Raw genomic sequence first — 23,544 nt, forward strand, 5'->3', positions numbered from 1 at the left:
TTACAGTAAATCATTGATCATAATGACATTTATTTTACTAATGTAATTTTTCATCTTTTATTAATGCATTACAATCTACTGACGAAGAACTGTTGTTCATTGGGTATCAATTTACCATGAGGTTAATTCAAATTCCCAACAAATTGTTTTATTTTTGTTGTTAAAAATATTTGGATTATCCTTCAGTTTAAATTATTTCTCTACTTGAGATGGTAAAATTAGTTTTCAAAATGCAAGCTTTAAAGAGCATGATAAAATCTTGACTTAACCACAGAAAGTGGATAATAATTTAATCAGGAATAGGCTTCAGGAAAATCTTTTTCTCCCATGGAATCTGTAGAATCCTAACAACATGTGAAATGGCAGGAAAGGTCTTGCAGACGTTTTATTACAAACTGGTCATTGAAAAGTCAAGTACATTTTTAATCACCAGCTTAACATGGGAGAATTTATGATCTTGTGAAATTCATGAATAACAAATGACAAAGAGTTGATACCCATGTATAAAAGTTCCTTCACATTGTAAATTCCCTGCCAAAAAGGATTGCACATTGAATTTGAACATAGCATGTGATAAAATCTTCTATCCATACAGATGGTCTACAAACAAAATAAAAAACACAGGTCAATTACATGAGTGTCTAATGGAGAGAGCCTCACACTATATCATCACTCAGAAATATAGCAAAAAGAGTTGAATGAATGAAGTTTTCTTCATTGTAGGCATTTCTGCAATATTTACCAGTTAAATATCAGTTTGAAACTATTGAAATTATGCATCAATGTAATAAATATTTTTTTGAGTGAAAAATGCATAAACTCTTCCTTTAATACTCAATTATTTTACAGTTACACCTGAACATGCTATAGGAAGGTAGATAATACCAGCTAAACATAAATTTGAAATAAAGCAAAGCAGAGAAGAAACATTGAAATTTCATAATTTTAAGAGCATCTTGCCTACTTTAACATGACAAACACAAATAGTGAAATTGCTTCAGATGTTGCTCATTATGGTAGGAATCTGATTAAAGGGTCTTAAAAGATATAGCATGAACACTTGGTCAGTTTATGTATATATCTGAACATGCATGTATACAAGTATAATATATCCTAACAAAATTACATCACTTGACATTAAGGTACACCATTTATTTAAAACATGACGCGATTAGAGACTCATTCTTATCTATTTGTTTGTCACAGAGTTCTTTTTCATTTAAATGTTCTAGTGGTGCTGATCTGTTAACATCGAGTCTCGTACAATCCACTTCTACCAATATATCGAACCCACTTAATAACATCATGGTCACTGTAATTTAATTTAGGTTCAAAGACTTTCAAGTAACGAACTTTGAAACCTGATGGAGCAAAAGGAACCTAAAAAATATGAAAAAAAAGGTTAATTTTTTGAGCAGCAAAAATACAGAGGTCACAGTTTTGGCTATTTTGTAGTAACTATATACTAAAACAAGGGTTAGGTTTTGGTATTATATCAAAACATCTATTTTGTCAAATATACACAATAAGGGCTGTTCCAGAATAAATTGCGAGAGTGTTGGGAAGCACCTCAATTAAGTACTTCTCCATCTAAGAATCAGGCAACATTTGTATAAGGTGTGGCACATGAAGAAAAAATACACAGATTATTTATTGCATTACCCAAGTATTTATCCTCATAACCTCAAGAAAATACTGTCAAAGTGTTTGTAAAGTTCACGTTTTTATGATATTGATAGGTCAAATTTAGTTGAAAAGCAATATGGAAAAATGGCAGGAAGATTTTCCCGAAGTTTTCCCTTACATAAGCAGTCAAAAAATTGTCTACGTCACCACAAAGTTTCAGGATAAATTTAAATAGTTTAATAGTTGTTTTCTATGTATTTGAATAAGTTTGAGGCAAAAAAGACCAAATTAAGAATTATGATGTGCTGCCCCTTGCCTGATTCTTACACAGAATGGTACTGAATTAAAATTGTATGCATGGTGGGGTCAAATAAAAAGTGCCTCCCGATCCCCTCGTACATTTATTTCTGAAATAGCCCTAACCAAAGGTAAACCCCAAACAGTTATACAAATTCAGTGAAGCCTGATAAACTGATTCCTATGGGACTTAAGGATGTTTGCTGCTCTGATTAAGAAAAAGAAAGATTTGTGAAATCATGTAGAACAATGTACAAAGAAAAACAGATTGGTCAGTGTGTTCATTTTTAAGATATAAGAATTTGAAATAATGGCGGGAAAAGGATTTCTCTAGACTTTTCATATGTTTTGTAGGTAAGAAATAACAACCTTTAAAAAAAACTTTGAAGGTGTATTTAATGAAATTATAAAAAAGGTGAGGGTTACCAGCAGAAAGTTTATTGTAAAATGGATAAAACCAGAGGAGTCTGAAAATCTGACAAACATGACTGAACATGTGCAATTTACATCCTTAAACATGGTTTTGGTTTACAAAGGTTCTTTTTTATAAACACACAATAAAATGTGTTTAGTTTAGACAGATTTTCTGATTATTCAGGATCTTGTGTAGACATGTTTTACTGTACTGAAACCTAAGCTACGGAGGATATACATGTATTGGTTTGAATTTTTTAAGCTTATTTATTGTATGTTTTTAGCGTAAAAAAATAACAATCATTGGTCGTCAGATAAAAAGCAGAAATAATAAAGGTACAGGAACACACAAAGGGAGAATCCTTAGACAAGAAAATATCATGAACACAAAAATTACGACACAAAGGGTGAATCCTTAGACAAGAAGATATCAGGAACACAAAAATAACAACACACAAAGAACAAAACTTACTGCACAAAAGAACACATACCTCAATTATAACTGGCCAACAAAAAATAGTTTCTTGCTTTGGAATGTTGGATAGTCATTGCAGTGGTGGATCCAGGGGGTAGCAGGGTTGGCACCCCTCCTTTTTACGGAAAAATTTGTTGTTTTCATGTGTATGTTTGGGAAAAAAATGGTAAATATTGTCCTAGCACCCCAACTTTTCCAAGGAACCACTACTGGCATCCCTCTTTTTCAAAGTGTTTGGATCATCTCTTGCATTGTCCCCTCCCCCATCCCCCATTACGGAAATGTTGTAATTTTTTTGTTATTTGGGATGTTGACTCTTTTCCCGACCTTTTGACTATAAATATCTCACCTCAAAGTTCATTGAGATAGGGGGCCTGGTCCACTTCTTCTTCTCATTTGTATTGAGAAGTTCAATCTCTGCACTCAGTTGGCATTCCTTCATGCCACCCATCCTCTTTATTCTGGCAAAAAATATTTTCATGTAATAATACTAATTAAATCTTGACCTTTATAAATAAAAGTAACATCTTATTCAAATAATTCATTTAACTTTATTAATGAGTCACATGTTATACAAAGTTGATCAATTTGGTGACAAGTTTTATTCATGTAGAAAATTGCAAATGTTAAGAGTAACAAATTTTACAAAAAGTCATTACTACATGTACATGTATGCCAATGAAATATGTTTATATTTTCATATCTCCTTCCTTAATATAAAGGATACTACAGACACTGTGAAGTAAGCCTCATATCTTGACCTACACTCAATGGTCAAGGAAAACTATTGGCCAAAATTTTACGACAAACTTGATGACTTTTCGTTCAGAATTATCAACTTTTCTTCCATCTGTGGCAACATCCCTTAGCACCTGCGATTGTTATGGTGTATCCATCTGCACCATGAAAACTGATTTATTCAACGAGTCATGGTTTTTCTTTCCTCGTTTGTCTACCCCGGAAAAGCAGAGGATGCTTACCCTACCGGTGCACCTGGTCCATGCTCCCAAGTTTTTGTGGAGTCCAAGTTGCTCATTTGCTTTTGTTACTTTGTATGTATGATTTTAGTTACTTTTTGTTCTTTGTTGTATATGTCTGTTTTCCATGTCTTGTCTTTGTTCCTGGATTACATTCTTATGATTGCCGCTATAACCTTGGTTCCCTTGATTACTCTTAATAAATAGAGCATGTTGCAATAAAGAAATACTTTCATTTCTTCAGTTTCAATTATTGTTTTTTTTTATTATTATTTTTTGTAGAAACATAAAAAATATCCTGTGAACATTGAAACAATGCATCAGGAATTTGTATACACAAAAATGTTATTCAAGCTAACAGAATTCACTCTTATTGTATTAAGTCTTGCCCTAACTTGTTGTCTATATCTTTCTAATTAACCTCCCCCTTTTTTATGTGCTACATTTACTTACTTCCAAACAATGGCATTCTCACTAGCTTTGTATTTGGCCTTGCCCTTCATACAGATGACTTGGACACCACTTGTGTTCAATGGCGTTGGAATGCGTACCTGTAAAATTCAAAAATGTTAAAAGAACTGTGGCCAAATTTTCTTTTGAGACTTTCCCAACATAATCAACATCTATTGTCAATTCACAAAAAAAATAATTTGCCATGCTTTTCTATATAGGAATTGTGACACCACCAGAACCAATTCCAGGATTTCAGGGAAGTGCCCTTATATTTTTTATTTTTTTCAGTTCCATCTTTTTTTCAATTGTGTCCCTCTGCAGTGCTTTTGAAAGTATGCAGTAATTTCCACTTGCTACATATAAATCTTGCATAATTTTTGTAGTGGAGAGTCATCCATCAACTTTTAAAATTAATGATTGACTGAGTGCTCCTCAACCTTTTGAAAGCCTTGTCTCTGTCCCTACTTTACAGATGGTACACTGAACCTTTCGGCAATGTGAGCACCTTCCCTTTGTAAAAAGATTATTGGCTTAATAACCATTTTTCAAAGGTGAACAACCTTCTGTCGGTTTGGGGGGAAAAGGGTGAGAAAAAAAATAACTGAAGATGTAAACTTACTTCCACCTTCTGAGCCAGTAGAGATGGTTTAAAATTGGATTTGACTACAACCTTGACCTCCATCTTAGAACGACCTACTTCTCTAACCAATGGAATTACACGGAATGGTAAGCTAATATCTTTAGTTGTACGATACCTTAAATAAAAGACAAATATCTTCAAGAATTTTGCTATATATAGCATTTGCTCTGAAACTAGAATGCATGTATAAATTCCTAATAAAATGTAATCAGATAATGAAAAGAAAAAGAAACAGTTGACACAAATCACATCCTTTTTCAATATCTACAGAAGACTTTGCCTTTTCAAGGAAATATTAGATCACATAAACAGTCATTGAAATGCTTAAAACTTAATTACATGTATTAAAATTGTCATCCAATTACAAGCACAAATTATTTCCCCTTAGACAAGACAAAACTTGCTTTAACATATCAAATAACCAAATGCATATTAGTAAAGTAGTCCCACTTTTTACCAGTTTCTGGTTGATGCACACATACACTCTATCTTTAAATTTTCCTTACCTCATCAGTTCAAATTCTCCATCCGGTGGGATGAAGCTGATACTATGCTCTGTCTCAAATTTACTGAGTTTTACACATTGATGGAACTGACAGTCATCAATGGCAATGTTGCTCTTACCGCTGGCATTGGTGCTGTAAAAGAAGATAAGAAAATCTCTACATTCCATTCCTTTAAACTTTTCAAACAAGCCTTATTTTACAGAATCGTTTTTTAAAAGAAATTATATATACACAATTTCCCAGCCAAAAAAGAAAGTGAAACATCTTTTCAATGTCCCAAATCATCTGTTACAATACAAATGAATTGGGCTATTTTCTTTAAGGCAAGCATTGTCTTTACTATTACTAAACCAGGGCTTTGGGCTACTGGGAGAAGGGTAAGCACTTTCATTACTTTTACTAGACAGGGGTATCATATTAATGACTGTAAGGCAAACACTTTTATTACTTTTACTAGACAGGGGTATCATGTTACTGACTTTAGGGCAAACACTTTCATTACTTTTACTAGACAGGGGTATCATGTTACTGACTTTAGGGCAAACACTTTCATTACTTTTACTAGACAGGGGTATCATGTTACTGACTTTAGGGCAAACACTTTCATTACTTTTACTAGACAGGGGTATCATGTTACTGACTTTAGGGCAAACACTTTCATTACTTTTACTAGACAGGGGTATCATGCTAATGACTAAGGCAAACACTTTCATTACTTTTACTAGACAGGGGTATCATGTTACTGACTTTAGGGCAAACACTTTCATTACTTTTACTAGACAGGGGTATCATGCTAATGACTAAGGCAAACACTTTTATTACTTTTACTAGACTGGGGCAACATGTTACTGACTTTACGTCAAGCACTTTCATTACTTTTATTAGACAGGGGTATCATGCTAATGACTAAGGCAAACACTTTTATTACTTTTACTAGACTGGGGCAACATGTTACTGACTTTACGTCAAGCACTTTCATTACTTTTATTGGACAGGGGTATCATGCTAATGACTTTACAGCAAGCACTTTCATTACTTTTACTAGACACAAGGGCTTTGTGAACATACAAAATGCAGTGTATTAATGTGAAGCAGAGAAGTATGTGACAATGACTCCATCAACCTAGTTCACATGCAACCCTAGAAACAACATCAAGACAGCATCAACAATCCATCAACAGGGAGTAAGTCTTGTTCAAAACAAAGCTGCACGACTGACATTATGAATGCATACAATTATGTACACCATTTGTGATTTTCATTGTATATGTTTGTATCATATAGAATTTCACCAAAACATATGAAGCATTCATTTGAAATGGAAGGAAATCAATCTTAGTTACTTTGATGCTTGCATGAGATTTACATGTATGTAAACTGGTTTACACAAGCGTACCATTGAATTGTAAGAGTTATGCCCCTTAACCTAGGTCTATCTGCATAAGTAAGACCCATATATTCTTCTAACAATCAGCTAGTTAATACATGTAATGGATTTATATTTACAGCATATACAATGATGATGACTATGCCGTATAGTGGGTTTTCCATTGATTAAATAACCATCAATGGATAATATTCCTTATTTAATTCACTTGGATAATTGAAAAAGAGATCAACTGAGATCAATTGAGAAGGAGATTTAAACTTCTACCAGACACATCAATAGATAATGATAGAAAGCTTAAATATCCTACTTAATTGTTCAACATACATTTGTACACCATGTACCTAAAGAAGTCCCATCTGTTGATTGTCATTTAATCAAGGGAAGACCCAATCTACCCCCATAAATATAATCATTACATGCGCTATAAAACTGCCTTAAGTATACCTTGTTCCACTTGTTGTATCCAGACTCTTTCCTTTACTATCCATCAGAACTTTATCATTGATACCAAATTTACACTCTGGCATACCACTGAGATAACTCTTCATTACAATTTTACCGGCTACATGGGCACTCAGGACCTGACCTGAAAAAAGTAAATTTTATAAGTTGCCAATGTTAAGCTAGCCCTGTACTCTAGCCCTGTACTTTTAAAAGTAGACAGAAGGCAGCAATATCTACCTAATACATCTGAATATTCCGCCCACTTTGCTGTGAAAAATATGGACAGGGAGCAACTTATCTTTCGATTTACAATGTACATATAAGGACTACTACTCCTGTAACTTTTTAAAGCCCTGCTTGCCATCTGAAATAATGCTGTACATTGTACACTATACTTAAGAATTTTACTAAAACCAACCTGACTACTCAGTAAGACTATGGTAAGTATACAGTGTGAATCTGCACCCTTTAACTGCATTAAAAAAAATACATGTCAGCCCATTTTCTTACCAGATTCTAGTTTTCCAATTTTGATAGGTAGGTGCATACATGTATAGCAATATCCACAATAGCACTATATTTATATACCTTGTGGTGACATCAGCAGGTTAACAGATTCCAAAACATCCAGAAAGAGTTCATTCCTACGATACTTGATCCCTTCACGTCTCCAGCCAATCTGTCCAGTGACCTGAGACGTTATCTGACTTGTCTCCTCTTTACTCTGAGATTTGACACCCTGTTGAGTGATAAATGTTTTGAGTATTCCTACATCTGTATTCTGTGGGTATCCAAAGTCTAGAATTTCTGGAATAATAATAATACCATAATAATCTTACTGAGACATGTGAGAGTTAGCAAATGTCATGGCAAAAAATAATAAAAGCATCGAACAAATATCATTTTTATCTAGCAGAAATGTTTAGAAAAATTGACTAGTAGTGTAAGAAAAAATGTTAAAAATAAAGAATCAGCCAGACAAGTTCCTTATCAAAGTCTTTGATAACAGCTCATGAAGTTTTGTGTAGAATATTATACAAATATAGCAGCTGATTTTACCAAAACATTGTGTGATTAGAGAGCATTCATCATTTATTCTGAAAGTTCACCTTTAATTTTGACCTGAAGAATTTCTTTAGTAATGTCTAAAACCACAATTATATCAACTGAAAAGGAGCTAGTTTTAAGGAGCTAGAATTACATTTTAAAATAATGCTCATAAAATCTAGCCAAATAAATACAAATAAATGATTTACGTAAAACATGTATTTGACAGATCTCCTAATTCAATTTTTAATCAATACCCTTACATGTTTGTAAACTTGTAACAGTAATCTTGGTACCTACCATCAAGAATTTCATAAATTAATACAAAGTTGTTCTTGATGTTTTCTTCAGTTATTTTTCCAAAGTAAGACTGCATGACCTCCACCATCTTGAGAAGAAACTCGAACACCATAGATGCATTGACATTTTGTTTCGTAACAGCTGCCAGCCAAATATTAGAACGTTTAATGTGGAAGAAACTTGTTCTAGCAATATTTGTAACTGGTGACCTCACCTGCTGACGAGCATGAATAACATTCACTCTAAACGCATCTACTGCATTACGCCTAAAATAGGAAAATATAAACAAAACATGTAAAACAGTCAGTGCTGAAAAGGCAAAGCACAAATAAGAGGTTGCTTAAAAAAAAAAGAATAATAGTGATTAAAATGTTCTATATTCTATTAAGGTGTTGCTTTTAGATGTACATGTGTGCAATAAAGACCTTGTTCTCCTTTGATAACCAAGGAATTAAATTTAAAGGGCACTGATTGAATTTCTTTTAACAACAAGAATTTATGAAGATGTTCTAATTTATAATGATTAATGACTCACCCAATGTCATCCCTATACACCCTCGATATAAGGACTTCTCCTTTGTGGTTGTAAATAAACAAACCACCTATCATTTTCTTAGTTTGTAGCTACCTGAAAAAAAAAATCACTAAAATTCAAGAACAGTAACTCCTCATAGACTTACGGTTCAAAGAGATGCTAAGAAAAAAAGCATTGACCAAAAAAAATTAAGTTCAGCTATAATTTAAAAAAGAGATTTGGCATGCATGAAAATCTAGACAGGTTCTATTGCAACAAGGCTTCTTTGAGCACTCAAAACAAAATACAAAAAAAAACTGAGTACACCTTCATGTACACAAACATGAAGTTTTGTTTCAAGACAAAGGACAAACATGTACATTTTGTACCATGTAATTAGTTAATGTTATGCTTTAATTTGCATGAATGTAAAGCAATTGAAAACCTAATCAAAAGGGTTAAATTACAAATGTACATGCAGTCCATCTTTAGTAAATGTTGGAATGGGCCAATAAAATTATCATCTTAGTCCCCCACTTGAAAATTTAAATATAGAATAATTATACATTGTATATCAAATAGTTCTCACTATGACAATAATAAAATAGGACTTTATTTACATTGCACAACATGCCTAATGTTCGATTTGTTTACATTTGTCATGCATACAAATTCTATCTCCACTACAGAAGAACAATGATCATTCTCTCTAACAGTGGCATTGCTCAGCAGCGAAATTTTTTGCATAAATTTGATATTTGTGAATTAATAACTACTTTAACATGAACAACATAACAAATAATTATTCTAAACATGCCAAGTAGTTTGATATTGTACGAACCATGCCATTCCTTGAAGTTTAAACTGAAAGTTGCAGAAATTTAAAGTTTATTAAACTTTCTTTGTCTGCCTAAATATTTTAAAATTTAACTTGAATATCCAGTTGGAAAAAAGTAGAAATGTCTTGCCAAAACCAATTTAAGTGTTGTTTTTTTTCTATAAAAGACAAACTCCTAAAAAAGGCTGAATGCCACAGAGTATGAAAAACCAAAGCAGCAGTCTACACAACTTTTAAAAGAATAGCATTTAAACAAGACATTGTTGTTAGACTCAAATAATGGTGTGGTTTGTTCATTTTGCAAAAGGCCCTCAAAGGGCAAAATAAAATTAAGAAAATTTACAAATCTACAGCATTAAATTGTGATTTCTGGATATCAATTATGATTCAGGAAATGCCCCATCTTGGTCCTTTAGTGGCCCCCAAACCCCTTAGGCCATAAAAGCAGCTCGCTTACGCGAGATGCCAGTCTTTGCTGTAAGCCCCTAAACAGTCATGTGGGCCACCAAACTATAGTATTAGGAAGCCTACTAGGCCATCTTTACATTTTTTTTAGTTCAAACTCTGTGTACATGTGTCACATTACAAAACAGTGGTTTTTGCATTGAAGATGTACATGAGGCAACATTCATGACATGTTTTGCTAAGTTAAAATATGGCTTTGACTGCATTGTGTATTCACTGCATGGTGAGTTACAAGTAAATGTATGTATATAAATTGTATTAGCCTGCTTTAATACCAGTAGATCTCACAGTTTTCAAGACAGAAGCAATTCTTGTCAATCTGCTCACCAAAATTTTATTCCTCAATGAAAACTGTTGCATTATAGCTTATTTTAAAAGCAAAAATCAGCAATCTGTTAAATGTTTTTTTCTGAAAATTTTGGGCATGAACTTGTTTCACAGATGAGGATGCAAAATTCATTGGCAAGAGAGAATTCCTCATTGACCAGTAGAACTTCAAGTACACGTCGACAGTGAATGGAACAAAATGAAGTCTCTACTCTATACTATACTTGTCTATAGTCTCTAGTAAAAAATACATGTAGCCTTGTAGGTCAAGGGTGACACTACATTTCTTTCTTTCAACTATAAAGCATATAAAACCTGACACACTGAGATTAAATACAATTATAATGACCAACTCATTTGTACCCTTATGCACATTTTGGGCTTCCTTCAACAAAATCAAATCACAACTGACACAAGAAAATGGGTGGAAGATACGCCCACCAACTCCTTGTTCCTTGTCCGTGTCTGAGGTAATTTGCAAATACCGGCATAATGCTGAAATATATCCCGACGCACATTAAAGTCACAAAAGGAAGCTTTAAGGGCCGTGGGTAAATCTTACCGATAGAGATAATGAATGATCATCCTTAATGAGGGAAAAATCGAAGTGTGAAAATCGCTTCCGGTAAATTGGAAAAAGTACCTAAAACCTGTTATCGATTTCGGAAAGATACTTTAACATTCGTACTCATCCCACCAAAAAAAAAAAATAAAATAAAATAATAATAATAATAATAATAATAAAATAATACACAAGCCAATCGTATGGCATAGATATACTGTCGAAGCAAAGGTAGTGGGAATGCTATTTTTTCCAGATTTCATTATTTAGCCCTCCTTACTGGAAACCCAATCAAATTAGATTAATGGAAAACAAACTAAAACAAACAAATACGGTCGACTACATATGAGCAGTAACTGTTTGATTATTCTAATTAAATATTTCATATATAAATAAATGCTAAGCCCGTCAAATAAATAAAGTATTAGTTTAAGGCACCCCCGCTCCAGTTTATCAATATGGTTAATTATTAGAACTGTCATTTCTTGTATGTTCAACTTTGTGTATTGTGTCGTAACCATTTATTGTAAATCTGTTTGAACGAAAATATTTGTATTTTGTATTTGTGAATTATTTATTGTACCTTTCTTTTTACAATGGAGACTCGCTGGCAAAGCAAGATGTTATCCGTTATTATAATGATAATAATAATTCGCTTTGGTAATTGTGTATCTCTCTCACGGTTTGTAATATGTATTATATTTGTAGTTAAGGACAGGTCAACGTTATCATAGACCTACATATTTTTACAGATCTTTATTATGATACCAAGCAGGTTTTAAACTTGTAAACAAGAACAAATCATAATCTTCTCGTGTTTAGATAAGCCTTGCAGTATTACCCATTACTCGCCAGCGCTACAGCTACTCTTGCAATGGACTACGGAAAATTGTTTGGGAAAGCAATAAATATCTGACTGCAAAAATGGAATCATGAATCAAATGTACCTTTACAAAGAGAAATTTATATTAAGCCCTAACTTTTTGATAATTGTGTATGTTTTTTTTGGGTTTTTTGTTTGTTTTTTTTTATATACCTATTAATATAAATTTACATTCTGACCTCACCAGTCTATTTAATATACCTTATTGTTAATGTATGTCAATGTGAAATTAAAGGAAAACACCCTTTTTGCATTTAATTTATATTGTAGAGCTAAGTTTGAAATTAGCATATGTGCGTGTTTTGTCTTATATTGTGTTTGTAATTATTCGTATATATATATATCGGATTGAACCAAATTAAGTCTGTTTTGTTCTGTTCCTTTCAGAGAGGAATAAAGTTTCATTTGCGTTTCCGATAACTGAAGGGAACATATATGATAGCACATCTGTAATATAAAATTCATGATCTTTCACATAGACAGCATGATTTATTTTTATTTTTGTATTTTTTTTAAACAAACTATTTTTTCTCTATCCAGTGATAAATCAAATTTTCTTCCGGCATTTTCTCCCCAGACAGAAAAAAACAATGGTTGCTACCTCATGACTCCGGAGAGAGATTTTAATTGTAAATCTTAGTATTACATATATATACCACGAATAAAACTTTTGAAGATCATTTTAATTTTGGAGGTATAACGTACTATTAATTCTCATTTTGATTATCAGTAACTCGGACTAAAAGGATATGAGATCGAATTTACCGTCTTTAATTCAGAATACCAAAATCCTATACTCTCCAAACTATGCTCCATTATAATATTTTACACTGTAATTCCAAGAAACTGATATGGATATATTCAACAACTCAAGTATTTATTTAATTGTTCAATCCATAACTATATTTACAATCAAAAGACTTATTACCAAGAAAAATAAAATCACTTTTGTCACGTGTGACGTCCCGAAAATCTTCCTTTTCACCACGCTGTTCGTCATGCCGCAGGTGTGTTCAAAGCTTAGATACAAATCATGTTAAAATTTGCGTTCAGTAGCTACTAATCAAAAAGTCTTTTTACTAAATTTCTTAAAAGAAAAGCATTATCATAACTGTTGAACCCTCTTTATTACGCAGTTTGCAATTAAATATATAATTTTCATCGGCACACGTGGGTCTAAATGTTAAATTCCCACCATGTGGTCCAGTTTCTACAATTTTGATGTAACCTCGACATGATCTTTTTGGTCTATACTCGGCATCACATACTTAAGATCATGTTCATATTGATTAAAAAGATTGATCTAAAATTTATTGACACCTATTATAGTATACCGAGTTTTAAATTGTGCTTAATCACTGGACGACTTGCCCAGTCGGTGAAGGACTGCTGTCTGTTGTTTTTCTGCAAATTTTTTAATTACAAAAGAGGTGCTAAGAGTCGCCTTGGATTTCTTCTGAGCTGCATGTCGTTTTCCAAGATATTTTACTGTTGGTACGAGATTGCTCCAACATCACAATGGCTGATTTGCCAGAGAAGCTGAGTTAGTTTCTGCAGAAAAACATGTAATATTATTATATGTTTGAACCTTCGTTGCATACCTAGTTTCAACTTGTCAAACACCAATTAAAGCAATGAATAATAGTTCACAAAGTTTGGTATGCAAATTCCTGTGTTATGGATATGGGACAAACCATGAATATCGCATGACCTTAGCTTGTCTAGCAAGTCATCTGTTGGATGTCTGAGCAGTCTTAATTTTTCTGTGAACCCATCTCATTGTTGTAATGTTTAACTCTTAAGGAACAAAAATAAGTGCTTGCTTCTTCAATGTATGCAACATCAAATGAGACTGTCACATATTCATTTGTATATAATATAAAAAAAATGTTCATAGCTTGAGGTTGAACTGCACTGTGTCAGCCCCATGGTGTATTACTGTTAGAGTTGATACAACCAACTTTTAATAAATGTAGGCATGCTTATCCTTCAATAAAGTTTGTTTGTTTGTTGGGGTTTAACATCCGAGCAGCAATATTTCAGCCATGTTCAGACGACCTTCAATAAAGAAAGTACATGTGTGGTTTTATTGTAGGTTGTCAAAAAAGTTAGCAAGCCATCTGCAGGCAAAAGGGGCAAAGGCAAGAAGAAGAGTGCCTTGAAGTACACCATTGACTGTACCCATCCAGTAGAAGATGGCATCATGGATGTTGTAAACTTTGTAAGTATTGTAGACTTGATAAGTAGAAAGTAGGAGTTGATGCAAGAATTCTGGTTCACAGTATTTATTTTCGAATGCTGAAAAATGTTGCCTAGAGATTCAAGAAATATGTAAATACAAAAAAAATATACATTATGTGGGTATGTCCTTCCATGATGAAAACTTGGAATTACCGTTTGATAATATATGAAACTATCAATTGCGGCTTTTTATTTTCTGAGTGGAGGACAAATATCTTCCAAGTAAGCACTAGCTGAACTAAATCTATTGAAAAGAACATTAAAATTGGATATTTGGTAGAAGTCTGTCAGGATCATGTCATTGTAAATTTGGGATTGAATAGGATTTTTTTTAATTAAAAATAGAAGAAAGTTATACATGTACATGTTGTACTTAATGTGATGACTTGATGAAATTGAAATGAATTTTTTAATATAAAGGTTTAAATGATGCACTTAAGTGCCATGGGGTACAACCACTTTTGGTTTTGTATTTCTAGACTACCCCAATTATTTTGCATAATGCTTATTATTGCATCCTATATTTAAAATAATTAATGATGTCACTTAACTAGGGCTCACTTCCCTAGTCCTAGTTAGGGTAACCTCCCTAGCTTGGGTTAGGGTTATCTTCCCTAATCCATCATGGTATGGTTTCTGATACAGGAGAAGTTCCTCCAGGAGAGAATCAAAGTAAATGGCAAAACTAACAACATGGGTAGCAATGTTGTCTTAGAAAGGAACAAGAACAAGGTCAACTTGACTTCAGATATTCCATTCTCAAAGAGGTATGTAAAGAGAAAGAATTTCATTAGGAATGAATGAAGAGTTGATTTTTTTCATATTTTGTATTGAATTTTAAACACGAGTGTAATTTTCACAGATCAATTTAGTAGTGGTCCTACAATTCCTTCAATTTTAGTTGTATATGGTGTTTCAAAGTAGGTTAATTCATGTTGATTTCAAAGACTGAACTTCAATTTGTTCAGCAGTTAATAAAATGAGTTTGTTTAGTGAAATGAATTACTGTGATTGAGTGTTGCCAGTGACTGTTGCTTCAGTGATGAAAACTTGGAATTACCGTTTGATAAAAACATGAAACTACTCGAGCGGCTTTTTATTTCTGAGGAAGCAACCTATTTTTAAAGTTGAGCTTACCAAACAAGGGCATAAGCCATTGAAAAAACTGGGCTTTCAAAATTTCTGTAAAATTGAGATATAAGATAATACCATGTGAAAATTCATGGACTTTACATGATTCGACGAAGAGGCAATTAGTATTGTATTTGAAAAGAAGTAGGAAGTTGCTATTTTCACTGCATCAAAATTTGAGATTTTGGTTTTCACAGTAAAGTCCAATTTCCCAACTATTCAAGTTCTATACATGACAAAAAAGAAAAAAATTTGAACAAAACTAAATAACATACATTGTATCTCCAGACCTGGCAACATCATTTTTCGTCCTGTCGTACATTTTGCCCCACAATCTAACAAAATATGCTGGACTGAACAATTATCTGCCGGACCGAATTTAAATTTGCCTTGATTCGGACGCCATCTTTATAACCAGAAGTTCCCGTTCAAGTGTGTGTAATAAAAAAAATTTACCAGACATCTACTCGCGCAAATTTTACCAGACCGGTGGTTAAAAGTACCAGTCATGTCCGATGAATTTTGCCATGACTTTATCTCACCAAAATGAAATGTGTCGGTTAAAATTTTTTTACACAAGTGACCTTCAATCCCCTCCCTTTTGTCATTTCGTCATAGACCTGAATGCCTCTTTAAAGGCTTGTATTCTTTAAATTGACTTTTGACTTTATAATTAATTCAAAATTCATTGCTGTAAAAAAATGGAAATGTCTCAAGATAAATTCAAAAATTCATACTTGTGTAAAATAGATTGGTAGAAGGTAGGAGTTGATGCGAGATGTTAAGTCTATTTTATAATGCTGTCAAATTAAGATAATGTTGGTCAGAAAAGTATTGAAGAATTGAGTGAAACAGTATAAATACATGTATACATGGAATATACTGTGAAAGTAGTATTGTTCGTGGGGTACCAATTTTCCTGGTTTTCGTGGGTAGACCAAACCACGAAATTTGGTTCCCAACGATAAAGAGATTCCCATTGATGTGTACACTGAAAACATTCAAAGCATAAATTTAAGAATCCACGAACTTGTGTTTCTTCCCTGATCCACGAAAATTGGTATCCACGAATTTAAGTACTTTCACAGTAATCTTGTCCTTCCATGATGAAAACTTGGAATTACCGTTTGATAATTAATGAAACTATCAATTGCGGCTTTTTATTTTCTGAGTGAAGGACAAAATAAGCACCAACCTGAACTAGATTTATTGATTTAACATGAATATTAATGTATACGATTTCTTTTTAGATATTTGAAATACCTGACCAAGAAATACCTGAAGAAAAATAACCTTAGAGATTGGCTTCGTGTTGTTGCCAATAACAAGGATTCTTATGAACTCCGTTACTTCCAGATCAATAATGAAGATGAAGAGGAGGAAGACGGAGACGAATAACTATGGCAACCTTTATATAAATAAAGTTGTTAATGGGAAAATTGAGTGTGATTGTCTATGTTATTATAAGTTCTTAATTTTACGGACGAGTAAAACAATATATTAACTTGTATAAGGACAGCATACATGTACAACCTTAACCCTAACACTAAACCCTAACCCTACAGTAAGTTTTCCACATTTCTTGCATAAGCTAGTTTGTACTTGTACCAGACAGCCAGGAATACAGGATATATTTGTTGTATTTTTTGGGCTAATGGTCAAATGCGTTGGTTGAGATCTTGAGAATTAACTTGCTGGGAATTGGGGGTAACTTTAGGTCAGGAAGGCATTATTTCAGCTGAATGGAAATTTGAACAAGTCAAGTGGTTTATCCCAATTAATGTATTTTGTCTTAAACTAGATGTAATAATAGAATACTTAATTGGAAGGGTGAATAACCATAATCTTATCACGAGTGTTGAATGCCTAGATCTATTTAGTTCAATTCTATGTTATGGTCGAGTCCATAATGTGACAACTGTGCCATTACTGAGGGAGTTTAATAAAGGAGAGTGAAATGCATGTCCGACATAGTATATACACCGACCTTTTCATTGGCTATTTAAATACATATGCACCTATTTAAAAAGTTTATCACTACAGAAGTTTTATGGTCGTGGTCATGAAAACTGATTTATTCAATGGTTCATAGTTTTACTTTCCTCGTTTGTCTTCCCCAGACATGACTTTTTATGAGCAACTCTACGGGTGTTTCTAGAAAAGCAGAGGACGCTTACCCTATCGGTGTACTTGGTCCTTGCTCCCAGTTTTTAGTGGAGTCGGAGTTGCTCATTTACTTTTGTTACTTTGTATGTGAGATTTTAGTTACTTTATGTTTTGTTGTGTATGTCTGGTCTTTGTCCCTGGATTGCATTCTTTTGATTACCGCTATAACATTGATTCCCTTGATTATTCGTTGGCGCACTAGATTTTGAACTTGGGGAAAATCCCTGATACAATACAAAGATGGGGGAGGAAGTCCAAGTTATGAAGCGTTATGACAATACATTCAAGTCTTCATGGACCGATAAATTCCCTAATAAAGGCCTCACGTAAAGGAAACATGTACGCCTTTTCTTCAACGTAAAAAAAATCGGGGAGATGGGCAAATATTGTGAACAAAATGGTGAGTTTTCACTCCCCTTATCAGATGTCTTATCCTCCAAAATGTGCCCAGAATGCAACATTTTGTTTCCAGGATAAAAATTTCGGGGTGGGGGGAGGGTTAGAATTTGGGTAAAAAACAAGCATTTCATAGAAGTTCAATTTTTGTAAACTCAATTATGATATGGATGGGTGTTGCACAATGGTCAGAAGGGTTGATTTTGTGGGTTTAGGCATGGCATTGAAGAAGTTTGGTATTAGAAACGTGATGTCCAGATACTAAGAAATGATAAGATGCACTACTATCGAACGAAGACCGATTGATTGTGGGGGAGGGGGTGTCTTCTAAAAATTTATGAATTAGGGCTCAGAAGCAAGCATTTCCTTCTTGCCAGACACTAGTGTAGAAGTGAATGGACCACGTATAAATTTTACTACAAGATGCCATAAAACAAAAGAATTCATAGGGTTGTGACTTAAGCTAAGTATTAAAGAATAAGGGACCAGAAAAAAGAATCATTTCCCCTTTTTTTCTGGATAACTTGAGAAGTAAGAAAATGTCCATATTTGCCCCTACCGTTCAGGTTCGACCTCTGCGGTCTTGGGTAATGCCAGAAGGGACAAATGTACCATATGTTGGAAGTTCAATGTAAGCCTTACAGTTAAGGACACTTTTGACAGACCGGAATATATCATGGCTTTACCCCTGATTGTCCCACTTTTGATAATGTCACAGTTCTGATTGTCCCACATGTAATTCAGAGTAGCCTGAAAATTACTAAACAAATTAAATTTTGTTTATTTAAACGATTAACGAAAGGATTTTTTTCTCGTCAATTAATAAAAAATTTAACGTTTAATGTATTATTTCTTTAACATTTACATAAATTTTACAAAACACATACATGTACAAGTATAGTATATATTTCTATAATACGTTGAATGTGTCATCCCTTGTTATATCATTGCGATAGAAATAATTAATTACCACTTGTATGATTCATAGGAATTTTGACATATTTGATATTTATATTGTCTTTGCTTTTTGTACGACCGCAACAATCTGCGGTCGTATATTGGTATGGCGTTGTCGCCGCCGTCCGTATAGACACTTGGTTTTCATGCGATAACTTGGTATTATTTATTTGATTTTTATAAAAAAAATATATATATAACAAGGTTCCAAACCACAAAAGGAAGGTTGGTATTGGTTTTGGGGGACATGGTAAGAACTGTTTTAGAATTGGGGACCAAAAAGGGCCTAAAACAAGCATTTCGTGTAAATTAACTATACAATGCAAATATACGCACATGAATGTCTGATATTGTTCCATAATATTCTATACCACAATGGTCAGACTTTGATTGACTTTTGGGGTAAAAACTTGAACTTTTTAGAAATTAGGGACCAGAAACGTGCATTTTCCCGATGTCCAAACAATAACTTGACTATTAGTGAATGACTCTTTTTGAAATAGTATTACAAGGTGCCATAACACAAAAATAAGACTGAGGTTGAGTTTTTGGGTTATGACATGAGCCAAGTATAAAAATAAAGGGCCAGAAACCATATTTTTTTTCTGATTTCTTGACGATTGCTTGTCACTTGTCTTTTTTTTTTGGGGGGGGGGATTTCAGATCTTTCACCATTTAAGTTACACGGGTCCAAAGGGAACAACGCCCCAAAAATGGACTTTTTCATTTCTGGTGCGATTTGAAATTTTTTGGGGTATTCTATATGAAAAATTCCAGCCTAAATATAAGAGCTTTAAGAATTAACTTTATCATTTACTGTTTCTGAGATAACGAGATAAAAAGTGATCCATGAATGAACACTGAAGCAAATCTTTATACTAAAAGTCAATATTTAATAGGACATTCCTTAATGAAATATTTTATTCATAGTTGAAGTAATATATTACATTTAGCGCCGAAACAAGATATAACAAAATTATTTTAACCAATCAGATTACAGTATTTATCTCCAATTAATTTATATAACATTAAAAAACAAAAGTGTAAACAATATATATTAGAATAAATCTACAGCTGTAAAAAACAATGCTTGAAGTCAGACATTTATACAGTCCTAGCTGTTCCTACATGTATTATGCAGTACAAGCATGCATTAAGTTTCTTGAAAAAATTGCCATCTCTTTAAATGAAGATGAATTGAGATATAAATGTATGCCACGATCCAGCTAAATACCAACACCAATAAACAAAAATATTAAAACTTTCATTCAAATCTGGCGATTTGTCACAAATTATTGCTAGCCTGCACTGCACTAGATACTTAGGCTGCAGCATATTTGCATTTCCGAACAAAAATCTGTTCTGGTAAATCTGTACATTTATTTAAATTTAATGTTTATACTTCTGCTGTTAGCAAAATACGGCTGTACTAGCATGTTTTGTGAGGGAAGGAAGCATGCATATATGTAGAATATTGTGTAAAGAAACTTAAAGCGACGTTTTCAGGAACATAAAAATTGTATTCATAACATGTTGACTAAAATTATCTTGACAATTAATGTCCTAGATTTGGACTTTCAAATCAGCAGAACCTAAAATTGAATTTCACCATATTGTGTCCAAATAAGCTGTTGTGTTCATAATGAACTGTAAGTCCCTATGTTTAGTGTCTCTAAAACTAATATTGTGTCCACACTTGCCTCAAATGAATTCAACTGGCTGCGGTCGTATCATGCTGCGCTCGGTGAAGCTTTTTTTTATATATAGCTACCATGCATGTAGCATGTGAATTTTAAGCTCTCCAGAGATTAAAATTGCTCTTCAAAACCTATTTATATTTAATACATCACTTTTTTTTAGAAAGTTTTGACCACACCACATTACTTTCTTCCTTTCGAATAACTATAGCTAATTTATGATCGATAGCAGCGAGCGATCAAATTAAAAAAAAATAAACTACTTAAGTATGCCTGCACTCTAAGTCAAAACTATGCGAGACAATCAGTCAGGAATACGTACACCATGCCATTGATTATTTTTTTTGCGTTGTGACTTGAACCATGTGGGAAGAAGGGGCTAATGCAAGCATTTTCATGATGTACGGACCATAACGTTATCAATTGTGAAATTGTACCACAAGGTGTCATACCATAAAAGGAATTATGGGACTGATGTTGTGGGTCGTGCTTATTGGGAAAGAAGGGGGCCACTGCTAAACTCTTTTCCTGTGTCAAATATGAATCAAATTCAGAGCTGTATCAAGATTGAATGGTGTGTCTTATTGGACCATACTTGCCCTAACTGTTTTCAGGGTTCGACCTATGCGATCGTACTAAGCTGCGCCCTGCAAAATATTTTATTTTACGTTTCGTTCCGCTCCGCTAATATTTATGGACAGTACGGCCCTTGCACCTAAGAATAAGGGTATAAATCTTTCAGATATTGAGCTGAATCCACTTTCCGTTTCACACTCAAACAATTTGATAGAAATAATATTTTCCCACACTTTTATCTGAAACAGTGCTGATAATGCAGCATATCGCATATATCTCCGATATAAATCTGAAGTGTTCGCGATCATCTATTGAGCTATGTTGGAGTTATTTCCCTTAATGGAAGATTTTTTTGCTGTTTTATGTTATTACTTTCAATTAGCTTCTTTTCTGGAACTATTGGACATAATTGCTGTGATGAATGCTCCTTAGGTATGAGTGTTAGGAGTATTTATCCTAACAACATTTTGCTCATTAAGCCAGGTGAGCGATTCAGGCTCTTTAGTCAAAGATATTAAAAACAAGGATCTACATCAAAGTAGCAACCTTAAAGCGAATATTTTTTCAACTTTAATTGAATTTCAAATTTTGTGCTATATTTGTCAAAACCAGTTATTGTCCATCATAAACTCTGAGTCAGCATGGTTAAGTGTGTCAGAATTCTATTCAAAAGTCGAAGTCCTGGCTACTTATGACTGTACCTCCTTTCGGGAGTGCTTTTTATTTCTGATTGGTACATCGCCCTCGTTTAAGTATATATCTATCTAACACATGTAAGTCTACATGTAGTTTCGTTCCATAGAAACCGGATATAGATCTATGATAAGAACTGATAAACCTTACTGCGTTACGAAGACATGTTTCTGTTCATATATTTTTTGTTAGTGAGTTTGGACTATGGATTTGCCGAATGTGACATTTCTAAAGAGAAAGGGTTGAAACATCTTGATATCAGAATTCCAGAGTTAGACCTCCCGAAGAAACTCACTAGCTACGTATGTCAACAATTCAAGGTACACAGATTATATTTATCACTTAAATATGATACATTTAATACATGGGTTCGTAGCGGTAATACGAACAATCACAAAATTTGAGTGTCATGCGGAAGAACGACCGAAGCCATGTATTTACTGTGGCGGATCAAGATATATTTACCAAAGGGGACTTACCCAGGTCCGACGGTTTTCTTCAAGACAATATGTGAAAAAATATATTTAAATATCTATTGCATATGCTAGGTACATAACCATGTAACATTTGCAATAGGGATTGGACATATACATGTATACCGTCATTATTGGTGTCCTATTCCAGATACATATACGTGTATAAACCGGTAAAATAGATTTATGAAGATAATTAGAAAGTACAACCAAGGTAAATGTACAGCGACAGACTTGGAGAAAAATGGACATAATTTGATGACTACATGTACCATATACTTCTTGCTTCTTTTAATCAATGCATAAACGCACGAGAAGTTTTCCGTATTAAAAACCCAAACCGTTCTGGTAACTAATATTTTTCCCAAGGATAAATGATGTACCAAGTTTGCTCAAAATCTTTTCTGTTTTTATATATGCAGGTTCCCGATGATGAAGAATACAATGCCATAGCTTTTGAAGGGTTGATTTCAAACCCGGATGTTGTACACCATATCTTAGTTTTTGGATGTGATTTTGAGGTTGAGAATTTCGTGAGTATGCCCATTAAAGTGCTGGAATCCGTAAAAATCATGCAAAATATAAATAACGAATCATACCCAGAAAAAAAGTTATTTAACAATGAGGGCACATAAATTATAGTACACAAGACGCACTGACAATTTACTTACGACTGTCAGGTGATGCAGAAAAGCGAGGAAAACGTGAGTTATCTCTCTTTGATAATGAAATAGCAATTTGCATTTGAAATAATACTGACACTTAGTAATATGAAATACTCGGCCATTTCCGCTACAATAAAAAAAAACATTGGATGCAGAAAGAATAATTTCTTCTGGGAGAAAAATGCCTGAATTACGCGTGTAAAAATAGTTCCATCCACCTGATGGCGCTAAAAATGTTACTCTTCCATCTTGCAAGAATTTTGGCGCGAAATGAGGAGCTAATATTAAAAGATGAAAATTGACCATTTTAACTATAATTTTAGCATCGGATCGAACAAATTACGAACAGATTCTTCCGCCTTGTGCCTCCGTTTTTTTTTTCTTCTGTGTA

General features: G+C 33.4%; 3 protein-coding genes across 4 annotated transcripts in view; 2 read left to right on the forward strand and 1 right to left on the reverse strand.

Annotated features, from left to right (window-relative positions):
• On the reverse strand, nt 1-23,192 carry LOC148601522 (AP-2 complex subunit mu). 2 transcript variants are annotated; one of them, XM_088554208.1, is made up of 10 exons: nt 23,160-23,192; nt 9,105-9,197; nt 8,570-8,835; nt 7,811-8,029; nt 7,223-7,364; nt 5,389-5,520; nt 4,862-4,997; nt 4,243-4,340; nt 3,162-3,273; nt 1-1,380 (listed from the first exon to the last, which is right to left on the reverse strand). In XM_088554208.1, exons 2-10 carry the CDS (start codon nt 9,176-9,178, stop codon nt 1,246-1,248), a joined length of 1,314 nt encoding a protein of 437 aa, XP_088410334.1. In that variant the 5' UTR covers nt 9,179-9,197; nt 23,160-23,192; the 3' UTR covers nt 1-1,245. The 2 variants fall into 2 exon arrangements, with proteins under 2 accessions (XP_088410334.1, XP_088410333.1); XM_088554207.1 differs by lacking the exon at nt 23,160-23,192 and adding an exon at nt 11,276-11,388.
• LOC148601523 (large ribosomal subunit protein eL22-like) lies at nt 13,068-16,969 on the forward strand. Its single transcript, XM_088554209.1, has 4 exons — nt 13,068-13,165; nt 14,254-14,379; nt 15,045-15,166; nt 16,781-16,969. The coding sequence occupies exons 1-4, from the start codon at nt 13,157-13,159 to the stop codon at nt 16,926-16,928; spliced, it is 405 nt and encodes a 134-aa protein (XP_088410335.1). The 5' UTR covers nt 13,068-13,156; the 3' UTR covers nt 16,929-16,969.
• The window catches only part of LOC148601524 (dopamine beta-hydroxylase-like), an 11,521-nt gene continuing 10,088 nt past the window's right edge, over nt 22,112-23,544 (forward strand). The window contains exons 1-2 of the mRNA XM_088556411.1: nt 22,112-22,335; nt 22,911-23,021. Coding sequence (XP_088412537.1) covers nt 22,180-22,335; nt 22,911-23,021 — 267 coding nt within the window. The 5' untranslated portion in view covers nt 22,112-22,179. The remainder of the gene's footprint in view (nt 22,336-22,910; nt 23,022-23,544) is intronic.

Source organism: Perna viridis, chromosome 12 (genome assembly GCF_037379345.1).
Source record: "Perna viridis isolate PV_CMFRI_1.1 ecotype Kerala chromosome 12, ASM3737934v1, whole genome shotgun sequence".
Taxonomy (NCBI): Eukaryota; Metazoa; Mollusca; class Bivalvia; order Mytilida; family Mytilidae; genus Perna; species Perna viridis.